Genomic DNA, 24,738 nt, shown 5'->3' with positions numbered 1-24,738 from the left:
GCATTAGAGGGTGTCATGCCCACAGGGGCTATAAGGGTATGTGCCCCCTCAGATTTGTCCTTTTCTTGTTTGTTTTTATTTTTCATGTGCACCGCATAGTAAAGATATGCTAGGCAGGAAGCTATATACAGTGCCTTGCGAAAGTATTCGGCCCCCTTGAACATTTCGACCTTTTGCCACATTTCAGGCTTCAAACATAAAGATATAAAACTGTAATTGTTTGTGAAGAATCAACAACAAGTGGGACACAATTATGAAGTGGAACGAAATTTATTGGATATTTCAAACTTTTTTAACAAATAAAAAACTGAAAAATTGGCCGTGCAAAATTATTCAGCCCCCTTAAGTTAATACTTTGTAGCGCCACCTTTTGCTGCGATTACAGCTGTAAGTCGCTTGGGGTATGTCTCTATCAGTTTTGCACATCGAGAGACTGACATTTTTGCCCATTCCTCCTTGTAAAACAGCTCGAGCTCAGTGAGGTTGGATGAAGAGCGTTTGTGAACAGCAGTTTTCAGTTCTTTCCACAGATTCTCGATTGGATTCAGGTCTGGACTTTGACTTGGCCATTCTAACACCTGGATATGTTTATTTGTGAACCATTCCATTGTAGATTTTGCTTTATGTTTTGGATCATTGTCTTGTTGGAAGACAAATCTCCGTCCCAGTCTCAGGTCTTTTGTAGACTCCATCAGGTTTTCTTCCAGAATGGTCCTGTATTTGGCTCCATCCATCTTCCCATCAATTTTAACCATCTTCCCTGCCCCTGCTGAAGAAAAGCAGGCCCAAACCATGATGCTGCCACCACCATGTTTGACAGTGGGGATGGTGTGTTCAGGGTGATGAGCTGTGTTGCTTTTACGCCAAACATAACGTTTTGCATTGTTGCCAAAAAGTTCGATTTTGGTTTCATCTGACCAGAGCACCTTCTTCCACATGTTTGGTGTGTCTCCCAGGTGGCTAGTGGCAAACTTTAAACAACACTTTTTATGGATATCTTTAAGAAATGGCTTTCTTCTTGCCACTCTTCCATAAAGGCCAGATTTGTGCAGTATACGACTGATTGTTGTCCTATGGACAGAGTCTCCCACCTCAGCTGTAGATCTCTGCAGTTCATCCAGAGTGATCATGGGCCTCTTGGCTGCATCTCTGATCAGTCTTCTCCTTGTATGAGCTGAAAGTTTAGAGGGACGGCCGGGTCTTCGTTGATTTGCAGTGGTCTGATACTCCTTCCATTTCAATATTATCGCTTGCACAGTGCTCCTTGGGATGTTTAAAGCTTGGGAAATCTTTTTGTATCCAAATCCGGCTTTAAACTTCTCCACAACAGTATCTCAGACCTGCCTGGTGTGTTCCTTGTTCTTCATGATGCTCTCTGCGCTTTAAACGGACCTCTGAGACTATCACAGAGCAGGTGCATTTATATGGAGACTTGATTACACACAGGTGGATTCTATTTATCATCATTAGTCATTTAGGTCAACATTGGATCATTCAGAGATCCTCACTGAACTTCTGGAGAGAGTTTGCTGCACTGAAAGTAAAGGGGCTGAATAATTTTGCACGCCCAATTTTTCAGTTTTTTATTTGTTAAAAAAGTTTGAAATATCCAATAAATTTCGTTCCACTTCATGATTGTGTCCCACTTGTTGTTGATTCTTCACAACAAATTACAGTTTTATATCTTTATGTTTGAAGTCTGAAATGTGGCAAAAGGTCGAAAAGTTCAAGGGGGCCGAATACTTTCGCAAGGCACTGTACTCTAGTTCAGGGATCATCAACGAAATTCAGCCGCGGGACGATTTTTTCTTGAGCGGATGGTCAGGGAGCCGGAACACAATTCAAAATAAAGTCTAGACTGCAAACTGACCGCAAGAAGTCCAAACAGATATTATATTTCATAACACTTTACCGAATACATTTAGTGTGTTCCCTCAGGCCACAACTCCCTATCACATATTTACAATTCAACATCCATGTGTAGAGTGCGTATCTTATCATGTGTATGTGTGTCTGTGCTAGTGTTTGTGTTGCTTCGCAGTCCCCTCTGTTCCATAATGTGTATTTCTATCTGTTTTTTTTTTTTAAATCAAATTTTGCTGCTTACATGAGTTACTTGATGTGGAATAGAGTTCCATGTAGTCATGGCTCTTTGTATTACTGTGAGCCTCCCATAGTCTGTTCTGGTTTTTGGGACTGTGAAGAGACCTCTGGTGACATGTCTTGTGGGGTATGCATGGGTAGCTACCAAGCCATTTCAGGCTATTAATCAAGTCTAATATCTTAGCTGGCATGCCTGCTGGCAAGGTTGCTAGACTTTAGAAAAGCAAGCAATTACTAATGACTCAAATTCCTTTCAATCTTTTACCCAGATTTTAGTGGGGATGCAGAGAAGCATATTTAGGGCTATGATACTATATACCAGTGTGGTAGTTGTACTAAACTCCTAAGGTATAAAAGGTATTGAAGAATCAATGTGCATCGTTCATTAAAATAACAATTTAACAGATAAAGAGGTATGCTTAGGTAACCTATGCAGAAAAATAGATTTTTAACATAGTCATAATTATTATGGCTCTAGATTGCGGTAAAAAAAATGTTTCAGGTGTTTTAAAAATGCAAAATTCTCCAACTCACGGAGGGGGGGAACAACCCCCATCCATAATAATGGGTTCATGACTAAAGTTCCCTCTAAGCTGCATGTGTGCAGGCTGTAAGTATCTCTGAGAGGGCCACGCAGGCAAAAGAAATATCATCCCATGGAGAGAAGCACGAGATTGAACTTCACTCAACTTTCTAGAGTTTTCCCTGTTCGTTAACACTATTAATGTTTCCCTTTACTGTGGCAATGGTGATTGAATCAATGCAATATTAGCCACGTTTAATGCAACATACCGAAACAAAACGAATCCTGCAAGACTTAGTAATGCAAACTAAATATGCAAGAGATTTTGTTGTAGGCCGAACACATCGGAGTAGGATTATATTGCATTGAAAGGCATGACTCAGCCCGTACTCTAAACAGACCTGTGTGGCATAACCAATCAGAGCTGCAGTAGGCCTATATGCAAATAGACAATTCCAAAGATGGATCTGTGCCATTTCCCTTGAACTGAACTGTGTTTACAGCATGAGCGATTGTGAGTAGATGCGCTTGTTTTGAGATCAAGGTGAGAGTTGCACGTAAGCCATGTGTGCACATTTTGTTAATATCCTTTGCTAGTTAATGAGTTAGCCCAGTTATAGATCATTTGTAGTCAGCAATAGGGGAGTTATTGCTTTCTTCAAGAGCACAAAACGTGTACAATTCTAGAAGTCTTTGAATAGCTAGTCAGGCAAACAGCTATTTTTTTTGTCGTCTTAAAGTCTCATGGAATGTAGGCCTACATTGAACAGCACACATTGGCTGCTACTGTAGGCTGAATGATTAAACAGCTATTTCCATGTTAATATATTATGGGATGCTTTTTCTTCATTGTTTTTGATGGTAGGCCACTCTGGTAGGTCTACATTATAATCAAATAGCCACAGTAGCCTACTTGGCCACAGCTAAAACTGTAACTTAAAGCGGGTACAGCCTCAGGGTTTTTAGTACATTTTCACACGGTTCAAGTTTGCGCTCAGCAGACCTGAAATTTGCTCAGTGCTCAATTAGAGGGAGCATTGTCCATGACGCCCCTGGATGTAGTAGCAAACTATCCTATTAATGGTGCTTGTTTCCTTCTATCTCTGAAAGTTTACTCTAATATTCTTAATTAAACCCTTCTGTAGACACTAGCCACATTGAGCGTTGCCTAGTTTTTATCAGAAGCTCATGACTGTCTGCTTCCCCTCCGCTCTGTCTCATGACAGAACCGCTCACAAAGCCCGGCTGTGTGTGTGAGAGGCATCTTTATTCCAAAAGGGAGAGCACATGAAAGGCGTCAAGTTGTCAACCTTATGACCCCTGCACAAGCCCCATATTAACATGACTAGGGGTCATTTTTCTCTTCTGTGATGATACTAAAGTTGGGCTAATTGGCTCACTATTCTTTCTTGGTAAATAGTGAATCTTGCTGTGAGACTGCTAGAAGCATAATTCCGTTTTGCCATTATTCAAAGCGACCCTCATCCAAATGCTAATGATACATTCCAAACATCTCTTTCATCACACAGTTATGCGAACTGAACTGTAGTTCAGCTAAATGCCACCACTGCATTTTTATTAGCCTACCACTACACTCCACCACTGACAGAGCAGTGCATTAGAAGGTGTAGTGTGCTCGCCATCTAGTGTTGCCAATGAGGAACTCATTGTCATCCTTCAGAAATGCCAGTGGCCATTTTGAGCACAATACTACCATACGCTTGATACATTCATATGACAAAAACAAGCAAATTAACAAATACATGTAATCTAATGATACAAATAACATATAAGAAACACCTCATCACTTGTTGTTTTGACTATTAAATTATAGGCTATGTTGCCTACTCATAGAATTGTCAGTGCTTAGTTATGGTATGACACTTTAAAATGCCCTTTAATCTGCCGTTCATAAATGATATACATGAACGTGTGTGCAATTTCTAGGACTCATAATTAACCAATGGTAAATAAGTAAAAGTGTTACTCATTCTGACATTGGTTATTACCATGTTATGTTATCACCCAGTTGTTGTGAGAAATGAAAGCTTGTGTGACCAGTGATATTCATGGTGATAGTGAGCAGTGACAAGTGGTGACATTATTGAGCATATGTATAGATTATTGAGCTGTAAAGAATAGATGATTGATCATAGATATTCAATATTTCAAAATAAGAGGAAATGTATAGGACAACTATAGACTGTTGTAAATCACATTCAACAATTCCCTTTGATGACAGTGACAAGTGCTCAAACTAATCCAAGTCTTAATTACCCTTAATTACTTAGGCTAACTTTGTATAGTGTCCAAAACCTGAAAATAGGCTTATCTGGCAAGGGGACCACAAAGACTGAACAAATAACTCTATATAAACAATCACAATGTTTATTATACATATTGTATATTACAGCCTAGGCAACATAATACAAATGTGTAGTAATATTAAGAAAATAGATAATTTATGATTACATTACGATTATAGTTTATTTTAGCTGGAAGGAAAGAAAAATGCTGACTATAGCATGGAAACTATCTATGGTGAAATTTACAGAATAGTAAAAAAAAAGAAAGGTGAATAACACGTGTGAGCGCAGCTTCCACTGGCCCTTTTAAAACTTTCTCCAGGACTCCAAACTTGCAGCACCCTTCTTTGGGAGGTACCAATTAATGAGGTATGTAAACTTCCACTAATTGGCCACATAAACTCCAGCGACTATCGTCGTTGTCTGATTTCCAACTGGCTTTTAGCACAATTTAGTTAATTCTTCAGAAAACACAGCTTTCCTTGTCATAACGGTTTAGAGGTAATTTCTTCGGATGTTAAGGTGTTCCCGCCGCCGTTGCCCCGGTCCCCCCTATCTCCCTCCCACTCTATCTCTCGGTGTTTTATGTCTGCGTCACAACAAGTCGGTCGAGAAAGAGGCAGGGATGATGGCGTCTCTCGCGGGTTGATTCTCGTGCTGCTCTGACAAACACGCTTAATAGCATCAATAGGTGGAGAAAAGAGCGCAAAGGCAAGGGAACATGACGAAACGACGTCGCGGAGGACAGACAGACAGAGAGAAAGACGGACGTACCGACGGTGTCTCACTGACGACTTGACTGACATACGCGCTTGGCACAGACACATACATGCACATCCACTTTGGCACACACGTAGGCTTCACATCCAACCGGCTAGTAATTGAGACGAGAGGAAAACAGAAGAGAGAAAATATTTCATGTCAAGCCGGCACAGGAATCGCTGTGACCCCAACGGAGAGGAGTTCGACTTGACAGGTAGCAATGGTTCTCTGTTCATCCAGCAACACTGTCTATGTTAATTTCTATTGATCTGAAAATGCTATTATGTATCATGTGTCTCTTTGACTTGAGTGCCTGCACTGGAACAACCGCTGGATGTGCAGAGATTCTCTCCATAGGCTACAGCGATTCCTTTCTATTCAAGTTTGTCGTTTTAGATTTTCAAAGAGGATACAACACAGAAGTGCATGAGAAAGCAAAGTATAGAGACGTACAGAGGTGTTACAATCAAACTACAGTGCAGTCATCATGCAGTGGTGAATGCATTTTCTCACGTGTTGTGTCATAATGGTTTGTCCTGCTCCATGCATGAGCACTTACACTCATCATTCAATCTGCTGGATTCTGACTGTGGCTATGCTGGGTTTGTGAGAATGTAACCCTTTATCCACTCCAGCCAAGTGCCTATGGAACGATAAGGCCATAAACCTCTGTCAGCAATGGCAGCAAAGTATTCAGTGAATAAATCGGATTTCCATTTCACATGAGCCCCCTCCTCTCCCTCACCCCTTCTTTATCTCTCTCTCTCTCTCTCTCTCTCTCTCTCTCTCTCTCTCTCTCTCTCTCTCTCTCTCTCTCTCTCTCTCTCTCTCTCTCTCACACTTCTCTTCAGGATGGGGGGAGTAAGTGAAGGGGATGATGTGTTAGCTCGATGGAGTGATGGACTACTGTACCTCGGCAATGTGAAAAGAGTAAGTGTGTGTGTGTGTGTGTGTGTGTGTGTGTGTGTGTGTGTGTGTGTGTGTGTGTGTGTGTGTGTGTGGTGTGCAGTTGGAAAGTATTCTATTTAGGTTTGAGTGAACAATTCCACTCTGTTTCCATCCCTCTCCTCAGGTAGATGGAGTCAAGCAGTGTTGTCTGGTGAGATTTGAGGACAACTCGGAATTCTGGGTCCTAAGAAAAGACATTCACTCTTGTAAGACTTACAACTTACTCTTGTTTTCCTCAGTTAACACAAAACATTTAACGGAGGGCTTTTGGGCACTGTGGACTTACTTTTGAATCAAAGTATTATCCCCTAAAATGTGGATCAAACTATTTCATTCATATCTACCCTTTCTATAGCTAGGGGGCTAATTGAGGATTCTCCATTATCATATTTTAATCATCTTTACGTTTACCTTACCTTGATTCACCTCAGTTTAGAGTTTAAAGAAATTCATCAAATGTTTTTTGATGTTTCTCTCTCAGCTTTGAAAAGTTTGTTCTTAATTTGATGCTCTCTCTCCATTCTGATCCATTGTAGTTCAAAAGAATGTTGTGCAATTAAGGTCTTTAGTCAAGGTTGAAATACAACATTCCCTGGAAATGTTGGCATTTCTGGTGTAATTGGTGTATTTATGAATTTATTAGTGTAATGACTCCATAGGGAAATGGCGCCCCCACGTAGTTAGTGTAAAGTGAAGGGAAGCACAGCCAAATATCCGCACGTCAAAAGGAGTGAAATCTGAAAGGGTGCAGGAGACATTGAAATCAATGAAGTGGCAAGGAAATGAATCAATATACATAAATTAACACTGTTGAGTGATCTCTCTCTTTCTCCCCCTCTCTCTGATACTCACTCCTTTTCTCTCTTGCTTAAGTCTCAGTTGGAGTGGAAGAGGTTTGCTGTGTCTGTGATGCCCCGCCTCTTAAAGAACCTCTCATCAATTGTCTTAAATGTCGTCACGGTAAGGAAACACAGCATGTTATGTACTAATCATAGAGGTATTGTCAAATAATAACTTATGACGGATAGGCACAACTCATTTAAATAAAGAAAAAAAGAATGCCATCTTTTTTTTCTTCAGGTTTTCTACCAGATAATATACTCTGAGTGTACAAAACATTAGGAACACCTTCCTAATATTGAGTTGCACCCTTTTTGCCCTCAGAACAGCCTCAGTTGTCAAGGGAAATGGACTCTACAAGGTGTCGAAAGAGTCCTACATAGATGCTGGCCTATGTTGACTCCAATACTTCCCAGAGTTGTGTCAAGTTGGCTGGATGTTCTTTGGGTGGTGGACCATTCTTGATACACACAGGAAACTGTTGAGTGTGAAAAACCCAGCAGCGTTGCAGTTACTAATGTTTTATATACTCAAGAGTATAATATTTCATGAAAAGAGACTAGGAAAAGTCCTCCATCGGTAGCATATACTCAGCATGTGAATTACAGTAAACACTCTCTCCATTCCGTAACAGGTTATCATCCTGAGTGCCACACTCCGTCCATTGAGCCGGAAGCTGACAGCAATTCTTGGATATGTCGGCAATGTGTCTTTGCAGTGGCAACCAAGGTTAGACTGCTAATCTTTCTGTTTCACACACTGCCTCTTGGCTCAGGGAAAATATCAATTTCAGACTTGTAACATTTTTTTTTATCTATCCAGAGGAAGCAATTTCAATACCAGTGTTGTGTTAAACAGTGTTGTCAATGGATATATCTGAAGGACACCACAGAAATGTTACACTCTGTATTATTGTGCCTGGACATCTGACCAGTTCGTCAATGCAGATTTTTTTCAAGATTATACTGTATTATTATTATGGTCAGTAATTCATGTATGCTCCAATTCTGTACTGTAGGTGTTAGATGAATGAGCACTGTGGTTAAGGGCTAATTGTCCATCGGTCAATGTCCATATCTCATTGACCTGAAGATATTCTCAAGATATTATCTCACTCAGCTGACCTACAATAAAATGAGATGAACTGCTTTTGCTGGATAGTTCCCATCCAATGTCATCTATGTTGAATGTACTGACATGACCGGGAGTGGAGAGGTCGCTGTAGTGAATCGATTTGTCAACATTTTATTTCAGAGAGGGGGAGCCATCAAACGAGGACGGTTTGCCCGGCTCATGCAAATCATGAAACTTCGGCTGCCCTATCAGCTGTCATCTTTAGACTGGGACCCACAGCATCTGACCAACCAGCAGCAGTGTTACTGCTACTGTGCCGGACCAGGAGAGTGAGTGACAATTTATAGCTTCTAACAGATGCCCTCAGTAGATAAATTATGTTATACAACGGGTGGGTCTAATCATGAATGCTGATTGGTTAAAACCGCATTCCAGATGGTGTCTATTCCACAAGTTACCACTGACTAAATCTATGACTTTAAAATGCCTATTTACTCTGTTCCATCTGACTGCGCTATCCACTGATCTCCACTATAAAAAGCATCTAGACATTATCTCACATTTCTTTTAGACTATCATTTCATTTTTAACAGCGGAGATGTAAAAACATTGGTGTCTGTCTCTCTGACATTTGCAACATTGTTTCAATATTCACATTGGATCTCCAGCTGTCCCATAGTAATGAACGAGTCCGGATGAGACAGACAGGAAGGCAGCTTTTCTCAGCCAGGTGAAAACATCAATCAGCATCATTTGTATGGATATATATAAATAACTATCAATAGAAAACAGGTCAAACGAAACAAAGTGCAGCTAGTTTGCTGTTTTTCCATCTTCAGTTTGAAGGGATTGTGTTAGCTGTGTTGTTGGCTAGCTCCTCTGAACAACAGTGTCCTAAAGAGAGCACACATTTTCTATGCCAGGCGAAATCGCGCCTCATTAGCTCATTGTTATGGATGTACCCAAATAAATGTCACTAGAAAACAGCTTAAACAAATGCAAATGCAGCTACTTTGCTGTTATTCCTGCTGCACTGTTTGACATGACTGTAAGTTAGCCGTAGTTAGCTAGCTAGCAAGCAAGGGATAACAACGTTGCAAGTCAGTATTTCGATGGAACATTTAGAACAAACAACTGGGTCGCATCCATAGACACAGAACAAAAAGACTGAACGACCGGGTCGCGTCTCTGGGAACTGAACGAATGACCAGCCGGCTTGGGTAGCAACCCTAGATTTGTGTCGGGACTATATCTTGTGGAAGGATGAAATGGTATGAATACATTAATCCAAATAACGTTTATAATGAAAATATGTCAATAATTATTTGAATATGTTGGTAACCCGTTGTATAAAAGTGATAATGCCCTCAAAGTCGGTGTTTGGAATATATATTGGCACGGTTTGCCGGCCCTGGACTTTGTCTCGGTTCTAACAACACCCATACCAATATACCCTCCAAACACCAGCTTCTCTGGCATTATCACTTAATAATAACATTTTATAATTAATGTTTAGCACATGTATTGGTCAATAAGCTTTACTATTAATTTTCCTTACCAACAAAAACAAATAGAATATTCATGTTGGAACCCTGTATGTCCTTTTCACCATTATATAGCTCTACTGTCAAGACATAATGTGTTTTTCAATAGAGTATTGCAGCCTCTTGAAAAATAGATATTATACTGTGCTCTTGTCAGGTAGCCACCAGATGTTAGCTATGTTTAGGCCATTGGGGAGTGTGGCTAATGTTTTTATTTATCAACTGCAGGTGGAACTTGAAAATGTTGCAGTGTGGAAGTTGTGGTCAGTGGTTTCATGAAGCTTGCACGCAGTGTCTGACCAAGCCGTTGTTATATGGAGACAGGTGAGACAGAGTATTGTTATCTATAACCTTGTACTGCTTCTTTGCATTACCATTGTCAAACTATAACAGAGAGGTTATAAAACTGGCAGTGGTAGGGCTAATGCTGTTAGTGTTAATTGCTTATAGCAGTGCAGTGTTGTTATTCTGCCTCTCTGGTGTCCAATGTAATGTGGTAGAGGTTTAAAATGAATTCAAATTAGTCCAGTCCATTACACCATTATTGTCACATTAACCATCTGTATTATCCTACTGGTTTAATACCCATGATATATTTATTATATTACTCTTTGTTTCTGCGTAGGAAAGTAATGTTTGAGATTGATGGAGAGGTAGAATGTGGTGGGTTGTTACATCTGCTAAACAGGTGATGGAAACTGGGAAGAATTTGCTGACAGTAGCAACCATGTGCTATGTTATGTTTCCATTGACTTTTATATCTGGTCAATCACAGACAAAAATAGAATCATCTGTGTTCTATTTCTTTCTGAAAGGTTTTATGAGTTCCAGTGCTCAGTCTGTGCAAGCGGACCAGAGACAATTCAACGGCTACCCATGAGCTGGTAAAGCTATACAGTATCTGCTAAGAGAAGAATACATCATTTAAACTGCAGGGATTATCACACTGAAACAGTCTTGAAAACCAGTTTCTTCTGACAGGTTTATTGAGTCATGTGGGTTACAGTATGTTAATTCCTCTTACTCAATAATGTAATGAAAAGCTTTGTGATGTGATAAATTCTGAACTAAGTGTTTTTTTTCCTGGTGTGCTTGTTGTAAATACAGGGTAGATTTGGCCCATTTGGTGCTCTACCACCTCTCCTTGTGCTGCAAGAGAAAATACTTTGATTTCGACCATGAAATCATGTCGTTTGCCAATGAGAATTGGGACTCTTTGCTTCTAGGCTCGGTATAAACATTTCCTCACTTACATGCTATGATGAAACGATGTGAAAGTGTTAGCTAGCCGCATTGGTTAGCAGTCATGTGGTAATTATGTGCTTTGATTTCATTAGCTACATGCCATTGTTATTTAGCAGATTTTAAATGGTAAATATAATTTGTATTTAATGTGGCTCTCAGGTACTGCAGTTGCATTTAAATCAGTCATACCCTTTTTTAATGAACTGTTCACAAATCACATTAGTAACTAACTACGTTATCCATGGAAATGTTTACCTTTCGCCAATGAATGTCAATGTGTCTCTAAATGTGTTAACGTTTGTTTCAGGCTACCATCCACAGTGTTAATCAAACTCCTGATTTTCATTCCTCTCTGTCCCCCAGCTCTCTGACACACCAAGGCAAGATCGCTGCCACAATCTGCTCAATGCTTTGAACTCCAACAAAGACAGGTGAGAGTCTGCATATGATGCGAAGAATAAACAGAAGCCACAGCTATGCGTGACCAGATTTATGATAGCGTTGCTTCTGGAATTGTACATTTGGGTAAAGAAAATACAGTTAGTTAATTGTTTCTTAACTCTTTGATATTATCAATAGAGAACGATAAGAAAACATAGACAATAATGATAACTTGTTTTAAAAAGAACGATGACCTGACTTTACAAAGTTGTTGTCTACAAGTTTTGAAAGTCTTTTTCTCTGTGACGTCATCCAGGTTTGTCTCTGGTAAAGAGATCAAGAAGAAGAAGTGTCTTTTTGGGCTCCAGGTCCGAGCTCCGCCTCCCCTGACCTCTGATTCGTCCCCCCTCATCACTGACCCGCCCATCAACATCACCCAAAGGAGAAGGTCAGAGTAAGGACAACTTCTGTGATTTATTATTCTCTCTTCATCACAAACACAAGCCTCAGGACTCAACTCCTTATATGGACACATTCATTCTAGTAATTAATTACACATTTACAATAGTGAAAAAGAGCGGCACCTTGTAGACGGTGGTCCTTCCAGCTGGATAGGAATAACTGTTCCTAACTAAACAGGCACATGTGTGCCTCATTAAATCATGACGGGAAGGACTCACTTATTTCACTCTGGTGAATATGTTTATAACTAATATTTGTATCAATAAATACATCATCTATAGTGTGTGTGTGTGCATACGTGCGTGTGCGCATTCGCATGTGGACATTGATCATCTTGCTAAACATTCTCAACACCATCTTCTCTTTGATTCTCTATAGGCTTAAAATAAAAAACACATTTATACCAAAAGTTCAGACACACCTACTCATTCAAGGGTTTTTCTTTATTTTTACTATTTTCTACATTGTAAAATAATAGTGAAGACATCAAAACTATGAAAAAAATGAAATAGATTTTATATTTGAGATTCTTTAAAGTAGCCACCCTTTGCCTTGATGACAGCTTTGCACACTCTTGGCATTCTCTCAACCAGCTTCACCTGGAATTCTTTTCCAACAGCCTTGAAGGTGTTCCCACATATGCTGAGCACTTGTTGGCTGCTTTTCCTTCACTCTGCAGGTCCAACTCATCCCACACCATCTCAATTGGGTTGAGGTCGGGTGATTGTGGAGTCCAGGTCATCTGATGCAGCACTCCATCACTCTCCTTCTTGGTCAAATAGCCCTTACACAATCTGGAGGTGTGTTGGGTCATTGTCCTGTTGAAAAACAAATGATAATCCCACTAAGTGCAAACCAGATGGGATGACATATCGCTGTGGTAGCCATGCTGGTTAAGTGTGCCTTGAATTCTAAGTAAATCACTGACAGTGTCAATAGCAAAGCACCCCCACACCATCACACCTCCTCCTCCATGCTTCACGGTGGGAACCACACATGCGAAGATCATCCGTTCACCTACTCTGCGTCTCACAACGACATGGCGGTTGGAACCAAAAATCTCAAATTTGGACTCATCAGACCAAAGGACAGATTTTCACCGGTCTAATGTCCATTGCTCATGTTTCTTGGCCCAATAAATTCTCATATTCTGATTGTTGGTCCTTTAGTAGTGGTTTCTTTGCAGCAATTTGACCATGAAGGCCTGATTCACGCGGTCTCCTCTGAACAGTTGATGTTGAGATGTCTGTTACTTGAACTCTGTGAAGCATTTATTTGGGCTGCAATCTGAGGTGCAGTTAAATCGAATGAACTTATCCTCTGCAGCGGAGGTAACTCTGGGTCTTCCTTTCCTGTGGCGGTCCTCATGAGAGCCAGTTTCATCATATCACTTCATGGTTTTTGCGACATCACTTGAAGAAACTTTAAAAGTTTTTGAAATGTTCCGTATTAACTGACCTTCATGTCTTAAATTAATGATGGACTGTCATATCTCTTTGCTTATTTGAGCTGTTTTTGCCATAATATGGACTTGGTCTTTTAGCAAATAGGGCTATCTTCTGTATACCACCCCTACCTTGTCACAACAACTGATTGGCTGAAACGCATTAAAAGGAAAGAAATTCCACAAATTAACTTTTAACAAGGCACACCTGTTAATTGAAATGCATTCCAGGTGACTACCTCATGGAGCTAGTTGAGAGAATGCCAAGAGTATGCAAAGCTGTCATCAAGGCAAAGGGTGGCTACTTTGAAGAATCTCAAATTTCAAATATATTTTGATTTAACACTTATTTGGTTACTACATGATTCCATGTGTTATTTCATAGTTTTGATGTCTTCACTATTATTCCACAATGTAGAAAATAGTACAAATAAAGAAAAACCCTGGAATGAGTAGGTGTGTCCAAACTTTTGACTCATACTGTAGTTTTCTAAGTGAAAACATTGCACCACTCCTCAAGTTATTGACTGTGTCTCCGTGTTGTTGTGTGGAGCAGCCCATTGTCACTGCCCTGCCAGAGGAGAGCGGTGGGGCCAGAGTCACGCAAATCAAAGCGGCGCATCATGGAGACACAGGTCAGTGCTTCTGTCTCGAACCAGGCATCAAGGGAGAGATCAGCCATCAGTCGCCCCCTCACTGTATAGCAAAGAGCTGCCTGGCATTGGAATGACTTGTCAGTCATAGTCAGTCAGTGTGTGGAGAAAAGATTCTCCTTATAGCCAGTGTTGTCTGCTTACATATTCTTCAAAGCCCAGCCTACCCCTCATACACTATTGAATTGAAGCTGGTTTACGACTCGATCGAGTATGACAACATGTTATGGTCACGGGTTTAGAAATATATTTTTTAATATGAATAGAAAATACACATCCTTTTATACTACTGCTCAGGCTGGCTCCCTTATCCTGAGACAATAAATGTTATGGATTGGTCGTATTTCAGCGGGCAGTACTTCCAGCAGACTGTTGTATCCTGAGCGGACATTAATCATCTGCCATCTTGGGGCAGGTTGGTTATCCCAGGGAAAGTGAGAGGGGAAGGTACGCTGATATGCGGCATCTGGGAGCGCTTCCAAGTGCACTTTGCAGTCGATTACAGTTTGGCCAGGTGGCACTGGCACTTTGACAGTGCAGCATTGACAGAGCACCTTGATTTAAAGGGACAGCACGCTAGTAAGCGGATAATGCTAGTATACCACTGCTGTAATTACTGTATATGTTGTGGGTCACAGTCCAGCATTGGAGGTTGACAGAGCTGAGGGTGTGCTGAGAACTGAGAAAGCAAAGGATAGATGGGATAGAGTACTGATGCTTTTGTTGTTATGATAGTGAGCTCACACTAAGAAATGCTACCTCAATCTCCACAATATGAATCTACTTATCATAGGAAATGGAGGTGACAGATATACACTATATATACAAAAGTATGCGGACATGGCTATTTCAGCCAGACCTGTTGCTGAACATCACACAGCCATGCAATCTCCATAGACAAGCATTGGCAGTAGAATGGCCTTACTTAAGAGCTCAGTGACTTTCAAATAGAGCAGCCCCTGTCAACTGTAAGTGCTGTTATTGTGAAGTGGAAACGTCTAGGAGCAACAACGGCTCAGCTGCAAAGTGGTAGGCCACACAAGCTCACAGAATGGGACCTCCACGTGCTGAAGCGTGTAGCGCGTAAAATCGTCTGTCCTCAGTTGCAACACTCACTATCGAGTTCCAAAATGCCTCTGGAAGCAGCGTTGGCACAAGAACTGTTTGTTGGGAGCTTCATGAAATGGGTTTCCATGGCCGAGCAAATCACCATTCGCAAGGCCAAGCGTCCGATGGAGTGTTACAAAGCTTGCCGCCATTTGACTTTGGAGCAGTGGAAACGCGTTCTCTGGAGTGATGAATCACATTTCACCATCTGGCTGTCTGACGGACGAATCTGGGTTTGGCAGATTCCAGGAGAACTCGACCTGCCTCAATGCATAGTGCCAACTGTAAAGTTTGGTGGAGGTGGAATAATGGTCTGGGGCTGTTTTTCATGGTTCGGGCTAGGCCCGAATGACATTCTAGACTACTCCGGGATGCTGGCCTTCTAGGCAGAGTTCCTCTGTCCAGTGTCTGTGTTCATTTTCCCATCTTAATATTTTATTTTTATTGGCCAGTCTGAGATATGGCTTTTTCCTTGCAACTCTGCCTAGAAGACCAGCATCCCAGGGTCGCCTCTTCCCTGTTGACGTTGAGACTGGTGTTTTGCGGGTACTATTTAATGAAGCTGCCAGTTGAGGACTTATGAAGCGTCTGTTTCTCAAACTAGACACTGAAGGCCTACCTTCAAACTCAGTGCCTCTTCTCTTGACGTCATAGGAAAATCAAAAGAAATCAGCCAAGACCTCAGAAAAAAAATTGTAGACCTCCACAAGTCTGGTTCATCCTTGGGAGCAATTTCCAAATGCTTGAAGGTACCACGTTCATCTGTACAAACAATAGTACGCAAGTATAAACACCATGGGACCACGTAGCCGTCATACCGCTCAGGAAGGAGACACGTTCTGTCTCCTAGAGATGAACGTACTTTGGTGCGAAAAGTGCAAATCAATCCGAGAACAACAGCAAAGGACCTTGTGAAAATGGTGGAGGAAACAGGTACACAAGTATCTATATCCACAGTAAAACGAGTCCTACATCGACATAACCTGAAAGGCCGCTCAGCAAGGAAGAAGCCACTGCTCCAAAACCGCCATAAAAAAGCCAGACTACGGTTTGCAACTGCACATGGGGACAAAGATCGTCCTTTTTGGAGAAATGTCCTCTGGTCTGATGAAACAAAAATAGAACTGTTTGGCCGTAAGGACAATCGTTATGTTTGGAGGGAAAAGGGGGAGGCTTGCAAGCCGAAGAACACCATCCCAACCGTGAAGAACGGGGGTGGCAGCATCATGTTGTGGAGATGCTTTTCTGCAGGAGGGACTGGTGCACTTCACAAAATAGATGGCTGCATGAGGAGGAAAATGATGTGGATATATTGAAGCAGCATCTCAAGACATCAATCAGGAAGTTAAACTTGGTTGCAAATGGGTCTTCCAAATGGACAATGACCCCAAGCATACTTCCAAAGTTGTGGCAAAATGGCCTAAGGACAACAAAGTCAAGGTATTGGAGTGGCCATCACAAAGCCCTGACCTCAATCCTATAGACAATTTGTGGGCAGAACTGAAAAAGCGTGTGCGAGCAAGGAGGCCTACAAACCTCACTCAGTTACACCAGCTCTGTCAGGAGGAATGGGCCAAAATTCACCCAACTTATTGTGGGAAGCTTGTGGAAGGCTACCCAAAACGTTTGACGCAAGTTAAACAATTTAAAGGCAATGCTACCAAATACTAAATGAGTATGTAAACTTCTGACCCACTGGGAATGTGATGAAATAAATAAAAGCTGAAATAAATCATTCTCTCTACTATTATTCTGACATTTCACATTCTAAAAATAAAGTGGTGATCCTAACTGACCTGAGGCAGGGAATTTTTACTAGGATTAAGTGTCAGGAATTGTGAAAAACTGAGTTTAAACGTATTTGGCTGAGGTGCAAATCTTCCGACTTCAATTGTAGATATTCCATTATAAATCAGCCGATATGTATCATTTGATACAGTATGTTAATAGACCTTGGTTTTTATTTACATGTATTCACAAGCAGTATGAATTCTTCTATAAAGATAAGGACATGAACTGAAGTATCATGTCTGTGTGATTGGATTCATTGATTTGGCGTCAAAACACTAGCTAATCAGTGTTTCTCCTGTGTCCAGCCTTGTCCGCCCCCGGTCCCAGCAACCCCAATAGATCTTGTGCCATGTTGCCATGGCTACGTAGGTGGAACTAACCTCTACAACTCCAGGAAGTCGGAGGAGGAGCTGAATTTGGGGTTGGTGCTGTTATTGTATTGGTTACACTTTACATACTGTATAACAAGTAATAATGCATTGTATTGTATTTACAGTGTTAGCTTTTTTTTTTACATTACATCCTCATTGATTTAGGCTACCCTTATCAAATCAAATTAAATTATGTTGGTCACATACACGTATTTAGCAGATGTTATTGCAGGTGTAGGAAATGCTTGTAATGCTTGTATTAGGCAGTATGTCAGTGGAAGTCCATCCATTGTTGCTTTTTGTCCGTTTTTTTATTTATTTTTATGTCCCTGCTTTTTCCACAGCTCTCCACCTAAGCGGATGTTTGCCCTGTATCACCCCACCTATAACGGAGCCCCAGCCATCTCCAGAACCCTGCATCACTATAGGTCAGTATTAACCCCAGCTCCTCCTGCTCTCCGGGGACTACCCTCAATCTAGACATCTAGAGAGGAAACCATAGCTGTGCCTGGATGACAATGGAAAAAAGTATGAATCGTGAAATATTAATTTCTCTCTCTCTCTCTCTCTCGCTCTCTCCAGTGCGGAAGATCCTTGTCGAGTGCCGCCCCCCTGCCTCCCCTTCTCCCTGTCATCCTCCCACCATCACCACCACCACCACAACAACCACCACCACCAGCAGCAGCACCACCAGCACCAGCCTGGCCAGAAGTTGGATCCCTGCCCCTCCCTCCTGCTGCGTGACGTCCCTTCCTATCCTGGCGGTGTGGGGGGAGGGGCTGGGGGGGGATGGGTCAGCTGTCAGGGGCTGGGGGGGCGGGGACGGGGTGAGGATTTTGGCGAGGCGAGTAACGCCAGACGGGAAGGTCCAGTACCTCGTGGAGTGGGGGAACGTGAGTGTGTACTGAGAGAAAGTGAGAGATAGATGGGGGGGTGGAGGGAGGCAGAGAGGATCAACACACCAGAGTGCTTGGCAGGAAAGAGGGGATATTGGAGAGAGAGAGGGAGAATGACTGTCGTGCAGGTGCCACATCAGAAATGTATGGCAACATCAAGTACAAGCAAAACAAAAACCCCACACAAGGCAAATCCAGGTTGCTCAAACGATATCGCCTCCATTCTATATCATCACACTATGTGTTACTATATCTCCCTCTTTGCTAGTGTTTCTCCTATATTTGTACTGTATACCTTTGGAATATGCCTTTGCATTTATCATGTTTACGTTTGAAGATTGTATATACAGTATTTGATTATAGGCAATTTGTTACGTTACCTTTTGTCATACTTGATTTACATGATAGTATGTAATAGAAATATATTAGGAGCCGCAACAGGGCTTTTGTTTTATAGTTAGATTTATATATTCACAATATATTATTATAGAATGATTTGATGTGGTTGCATAGTGCCTATCTGGATTGTGCATCTGCAGATTGAGAAGTTGACCTGAATCAAGGGATCAGGTGATTGACATGTATGATAACTATTCTATAAGGTTTTCTTCCTCATCCACCAGTTGCAATTGAAGAGTCACGACAATGTTGTGTAGGCTTTCGCACACAGAAGTAGTGTAAAATACATTCCAAACAAATATTAAAACATCTCTTCAAGATTACTGATCAAAATCTTTGATCAGATAGCCATGGAAAATGGTCGCTCGTTGAGCCAGATTTGACTGTCAATTTGTTGAGGGGTGTTTTTGCCTTGTTTTAGGGAAGAGAAGTCAACAAATTATGGTATTATGTGCAGGTGAAACTATTTGTACTGTTTTCCATTTTCAGGCCATAGACCGAGTCGTCAGCTCCTATCTTCCAGGTTTACACTGAGGATGAGAGATAGCGTTACCTCTGGCCCACTTCCAAGCTGATACCTAAGCACTAGTCTGGACACTGTAGATCTGACAAGATTGGATAGATCTGAGCAATATGGCTTAAGTTTCATCCGGTCTATCAGAGGGAAAGGTGGAGCTTTCATCATATTTTTCATATATCCGATCCTTTCAGATGTACCCAAGAGTCTAAGGGGTTAGGGCTATGGGTTTGTGTTTGATTTGGAACTGGGCCCCAGAGATCATAGTGGAACAGGAGGTTGTGTATAGAACTCTAGAATATCATAGTGCAAGGTTCAGAGTTTATATTTATACAGATCCTTTATTTCTGCCTTTTGTGGGATAAAACACAGATAAGAGTAAATGTGTGTGTTGTATCCCCCAGAAGACAGATTGTGTTACAGGTGTAGTTACAGTAAATACGTAAATAACACAATAGGCAGTTATACTGTTATAATCATGTCAACAGAAAACATGTTCAGTATTTTTTTTTTAAACCACAGCAAGATGTCGCCCGTTCCTCAGATTGAATGATGTGAAATATGCCATCTCTTACTTAAGCAATAAGGCCTGAGCGGGTGTGGTATATGGCAAATATACCACAGCCAAGGGCTGTTCTTAAGCACAACCAAATGCGGAGTGCCTGGATACAGCCCATAGACATTGTATATTGGCCATATACCACAAACCCCAGAGGTGCCTTATTGCTATTACAAACTGGTGAACAACGTAATTAGAACAACAAACAAGTAATTTTGTGTCATACACATGGTATACAGTCTGATATACCACATCTTTCAGCCAATCAGCATTCATGGCTCGAATGACCCGGTTTATAATAGTGAATAGATGATTGACGTAACATAGTAAATGTAAATCCTGAACACTCAAATGAGTATGATATGTTATGTTTGGTATAGTTAGATAAGACAGAAGGTTACTTAAGGCAAAAAGGAAAGTAATGTGGATGGGTAGGAATATAACGCGAATGACTAACAACCCAAAGGTTGCGTGTTCGAATCTCGTCACGGACTTTAGCATTTTAGTGCATTAGCAACTTTGCAACTACTTGCTACTTTGCAGCTACTTAGCATGTTAGCTAACCCATCCCCTAACCTTAACCCTTTAACTTAACTCCTCACCCTAACCTTAACCCCAACCCCTAGTGTAGTTAACGTTAGCCACAACAAGTTGGAATTCGTAAAACATCATACATTTAGCAAATTCCTACCATATTGTACAAATTGCAATTCCTAACATATAATACAAAATCTACAAATTAATACATATCATACAAAATGTAACATAGCATACAAATTGGAGTGTCACAGATTTACATTTACTATGTTACATCTACCCCTGAGTCTTGGTTGGATTGCAAAGGGTTTGGCACTTTCTAAACAGCAGTGCAGGTCAAATGAACCTCCCAACTCAGTCCTTCCCATCCCAGTTTAGGATTTAGATAATTCTCAGTGAATTTGGCTGTAGTTGAATAGGAAGAGGTCTGTGGAACCATCAATTCGATGGTAATGAATGTATCTGTATGTTTTCTATGGTAAAGTATGTCTATAGACCCGTCAAGTGTTCGTTACTGTAGGTTATAGATGGAACTATACAAAATGACTTCAAAGGACTGGGGTAAATCTGATTTTGAGTTGAGGAACAAGAAGCTAAGTCTTCTCTTTTTTTTAATTTGTAGTCAAGTCCAAGTTTGGTTTGATGTATTTTTGGACTTTTGGTCAAATTCCGTTTATACATGTATAACCTAGGCTGACACAGCTAATGTAAAATGTAAAAAATTAAAAGTTGCCCTTCACATCTTACTAATGTGCTTCGAGTGTTTTCTGTCCATTTCTGGTTTAACTTACAATATGTATAGGCCTATTTGTATTTACAGTAGGCCAGCCAATAATAATATATGATGAATTGCACTTCAGAGACAAAGTTATTTTCTATTCTATTCCATTGTATTTTATTGGTATAGCAATAGACTAAACACCCCATTCACATGCAGGTATGATGTGATGAATCAATAGCCCTTCTGCCAGGCAAACAGACTGGCTAGTCCTTATGGCTCTGTTGCCAAGAATCTCTTTGCCATGGCATGTCAAGAGCAGTTGATTCATTGCAGTGACATTTCAGATAGCCTTGTGAATCTTAGAGGGCTATGAGGATGCATATTGCAGTAACTGTATGTTATCCTGTATAGATGTTGTCATTCTAATTAGCAGATCACTATTGGCCTTTACATAGGTCGGTTAGGCCGAAATGTATATTCAGCATGAAAGCTTTGGATGTAATTCTGTATAATGCATGTACCTACTTACGTTTCCCAATAGGAGGAGGTGTAAAGGAAAGATTGAAGTGCATTACCGTTCAGTCTCCAACTGCAGCTGCAAGAGCCAACCGCCAGGTGGTAGCCATAATCCAAGTTTGACAACGTACTGTGCAGGCAGGTGAAGCAGCTGAGCCGAGCAGGACGCCATGTTGGCTCTATGGACCACTATTGGATCCAAGAGGAAATGATCAGCTTCCAACTGCACACGTGATGCCATTACTAAGCCTGATAATGTGTAGGTAGGCACCATATATGTATAACTACTTTTAGCTTTGTTCATTTTAGGACACCAGCAACTTCAGGTGTATCGCTAAAAAATGACCAATAGCCTTATCAATAATATTGCCCATAATCTTTGTAATGGAACATAAAAGTGCAGGAATAAAGATGAAACCATTTTGCTCTAAATTTAGAGCCTACAGACAAATAAAAAAAAAGTGGTTCGTTTTGACATTTGAGACGAGTTGGTTGAAGTCATTCTCGAAGACCATTCATTTAGCTTACCCCCTTGAGACTATTTCCATTGACCATGTCACCAGATATAGGCCTACAGCCTAAACTAAGTTTCAGACTTCCTAATAGCCTAGCGTATAGCCTACCACCTAAACGAGAGAATTATAGCAAACTGTAACGTAGTCTACCGCGTTATTGGCAGCAGCACCGATATGTGTAGCGTGTTTGTGTGTGCGCGCGTTTGTGTGTGACTCTGCGTGCGGTGGCGTGCGCGTTTGATAGCCGTAGAAGGGGCCGTATTCAATAAGGCGATTTAGTCATCATTGCTTCTTGAACTTCAAGGAGCAAACATGGAACATACAATGCATAGATAGCCTATAGATATAATGGAAAGCGCACACACGCGCGCACTCACTCATCCGCCCCCTTTTCTCTCTCTCTCTCTCTCTCTCTCTCTCTCTCGTGTTTTCCCCACACACCTCAATAACGGTGCGTGCGATATATTTGTGCATATATTTTTATGCACGGGGATACATTTCCAATGGCTTTGGCGATCGTGGATTATAAATTATATTTTTGAAAGGCAGTGGAATATTGGCTACCATCGACTCCAATTGTGAATAGCGTATTCCTTATTTTCTGACTGGTGTGTGGTATTTTTGTTGCATGCCGAGAGACTGTCAAGACTCGAAGACCACGTTCAATGCCGTTGGAACATGTCCTATGTTCCCTTTCAAGGTAAGAGAACTGATAAATTCCACTATTGCATCTCCCTCCCTCCCCCTCATCTCTCTCTCTCTCTCTCTCTCCATCATACAATACAGAATTTAGAAAAGGGGTGCGTTAACGCGGCGTAGTGGAAACACAGGCAGGTACAGCCAGGTAGTGTTCTTCCAGATAGCTACCTATCTGGTTTTATCACTGTGTGCCAGTCAATATGTCACTGTGCGGTGTATGCTGAGTAGGATAGTCCATAGTGTTGCAATGTGCTGAGGTGTGCATGCCTGCTGGTATCACAGTCTTGCAAGTCCCTTTCCCTGTGTGCAACATCCTTAGTTCACGGTCACAGGTAGCCTACTGTATCTCCATGACACTGTAACTTTGCCCCTCTAGTATTGAGTCATATCTATTCAATGTGTGCAGTAGAGCCTGAAGGGGTACTTATTTGCTTGTTTTTGAGACTCAATATTTAATGAGTTTGTAGTGGAGGAAAATGGTCCCTGGAAGTGTATGTTCAAATCAGTTCCCTTGGTATTGTGACACCGCAACCATGACTAATGCTGTGTGAAACGGAGTGCAACATGAGCTACTTCAATCATGCAGCCTTCAAAATGCTTTGTTTGTGGTAATATATCTTATTGATTGAGCGATTGACTGTATGTGTGAAATGTTATGGCCACTTGAAAGTTTGATGGGACTTTGAGGGATCCAAGGGTTGTACGGTACACAGAGTCCAGTCCCTATTACCAAAGTATCTCTGTACAGCAACTGCAAATCTTGTGTGAGGATAATGTGTGTGTGTGACAGAGAAAGAATGTGGAAAAGAGAGAGAGGGAAAGAGAGAGAGTGAGAGAAAGAGGTAAAGGGAGAGAGAGAGATAGGGGTGGGGGGGGGTGGGGGGGGTAGAGAGACTTGAGGCGGCTGAGGTGTGATGTCTTGTAACACCGGGTACAGTAAGGACACTGCTGTACTGCTGTGCTGGTGGTGCATTGACAAAGCTCAAACCAAAATCATGTTCAGCATCCAATACATGAATGTCTTAAAGAGAATGACCGGTTCAAACTCTGTAATATGATGCTTTTGGTCATCTTCTAACACATCACAAGCGGATATAGCCAAACGGCCTCTTGTGTGAGCACAGCAATAGAAGTTGGTTGCATAATATTTGTGAGATGTTAAGCTACTATACGCGAGCCCACTCTTGAGAGATCACTGCCAGAAAAATGTGTGCACAGTAGTATTATACCTTCAAAACCCATGTCAATAGGAATGTACAGGCTATACTCTTTCCACTGCAATAGATGGCACCATTAACCTTTTAGATGTAACAGGATTTCTGGATAGAGGAGTCTGTGGTTGAATCTCAAGGTAATGTTATCAAAATGAAATCAGCCACATATTTTTAACTTATGGCTGACTGAACACTAGTTCCCTATAAAAACACTTGTTTTTATCTCTCCTTGACCAACACCACGTCGAAATGCATCGGTTTTAAAGTTGTTAGACTGAAAATGTCATAGAAATAATATGCAGAGTGCTGCCATGGCTCTCCTGTATTTTACACCCATGTTTAAATGTTTGCATCCCAATTCCATGGTTACTCAAAAGTCATTAGGCCTATGTGAGTATCACATGGACATTACATGTGAAGATTTTCTCTCTCTGTCTGTCTGTCTGTCTGTCTGTCTGTCTGTCTGTCTGTCTGTCTGTCTGTCTGTCTGTCTGTCTGTCTGTCTGTCTGTCTGTCTGTCTGTCTGTCTGTCTGTCTGTCTGTCTGTCTGTCTGTCTGTGCAGATGGACAGCATGGAGCACCAGCCAGCCACTGAGCCAACCCAGTCATGT

At 41.3% G+C, this 24,738-nt stretch overlaps 2 protein-coding genes across 10 annotated transcripts in view; both read left to right on the top strand.

Moving 5' to 3' along the window:
• Positions 1-5,314: 5,314 nt before the first annotated feature.
• Positions 5,315-21,208, top strand: LOC106581944 (PHD finger protein 1). Of its 2 annotated transcripts, none has more exons than XM_014164497.2 (15): positions 5,315-5,908; positions 6,546-6,624; positions 6,767-6,848; positions 7,516-7,602; positions 8,117-8,211; positions 8,737-8,885; positions 10,329-10,424; positions 10,916-10,984; positions 11,208-11,331; positions 11,709-11,776; positions 12,043-12,174; positions 14,189-14,267; positions 17,489-17,604; positions 17,899-17,982; positions 18,137-21,208. In XM_014164497.2, the coding sequence occupies exons 2-15, from the start codon at positions 6,547-6,549 to the stop codon at positions 18,477-18,479; spliced, it is 1,602 nt and encodes a 533-aa protein (XP_014019972.2). In that variant the 5' UTR covers positions 5,315-5,908; position 6,546; the 3' UTR covers positions 18,480-21,208. The 2 variants fall into 2 exon arrangements, with proteins under 2 accessions (XP_014019972.2, XP_014019962.2); XM_014164487.2 differs by having other exon boundaries at positions 12,043-12,180.
• Positions 21,209-22,625: 1,417 nt separating this feature from the next.
• The window catches only part of LOC106581894 (ras/Rap GTPase-activating protein SynGAP), a 110,783-nt gene continuing 108,670 nt past the window's right edge, over positions 22,626-24,738 (top strand). For all 8 annotated transcript variants that reach the window (XM_045703172.1, XM_045703185.1, XM_045703177.1 and 5 more), the window contains exon 1: positions 22,626-22,914. In XM_045703172.1, coding sequence (XP_045559128.1) covers positions 22,893-22,914 — 22 coding nt within the window. In that variant the 5' untranslated portion in view covers positions 22,626-22,892. The remainder of the gene's footprint in view (positions 22,915-24,738) is intronic.

The sequence above is a fragment of the Salmo salar genome, chromosome ssa02, assembly GCF_905237065.1.
Source record: "Salmo salar chromosome ssa02, Ssal_v3.1, whole genome shotgun sequence".
Taxonomy (NCBI): domain Eukaryota; kingdom Metazoa; phylum Chordata; class Actinopteri; order Salmoniformes; family Salmonidae; genus Salmo; species Salmo salar.
The sequence above is the reverse complement of the archived record's forward strand: the minus strand, read 5'-3'. Positions and strand labels throughout refer to the sequence as shown.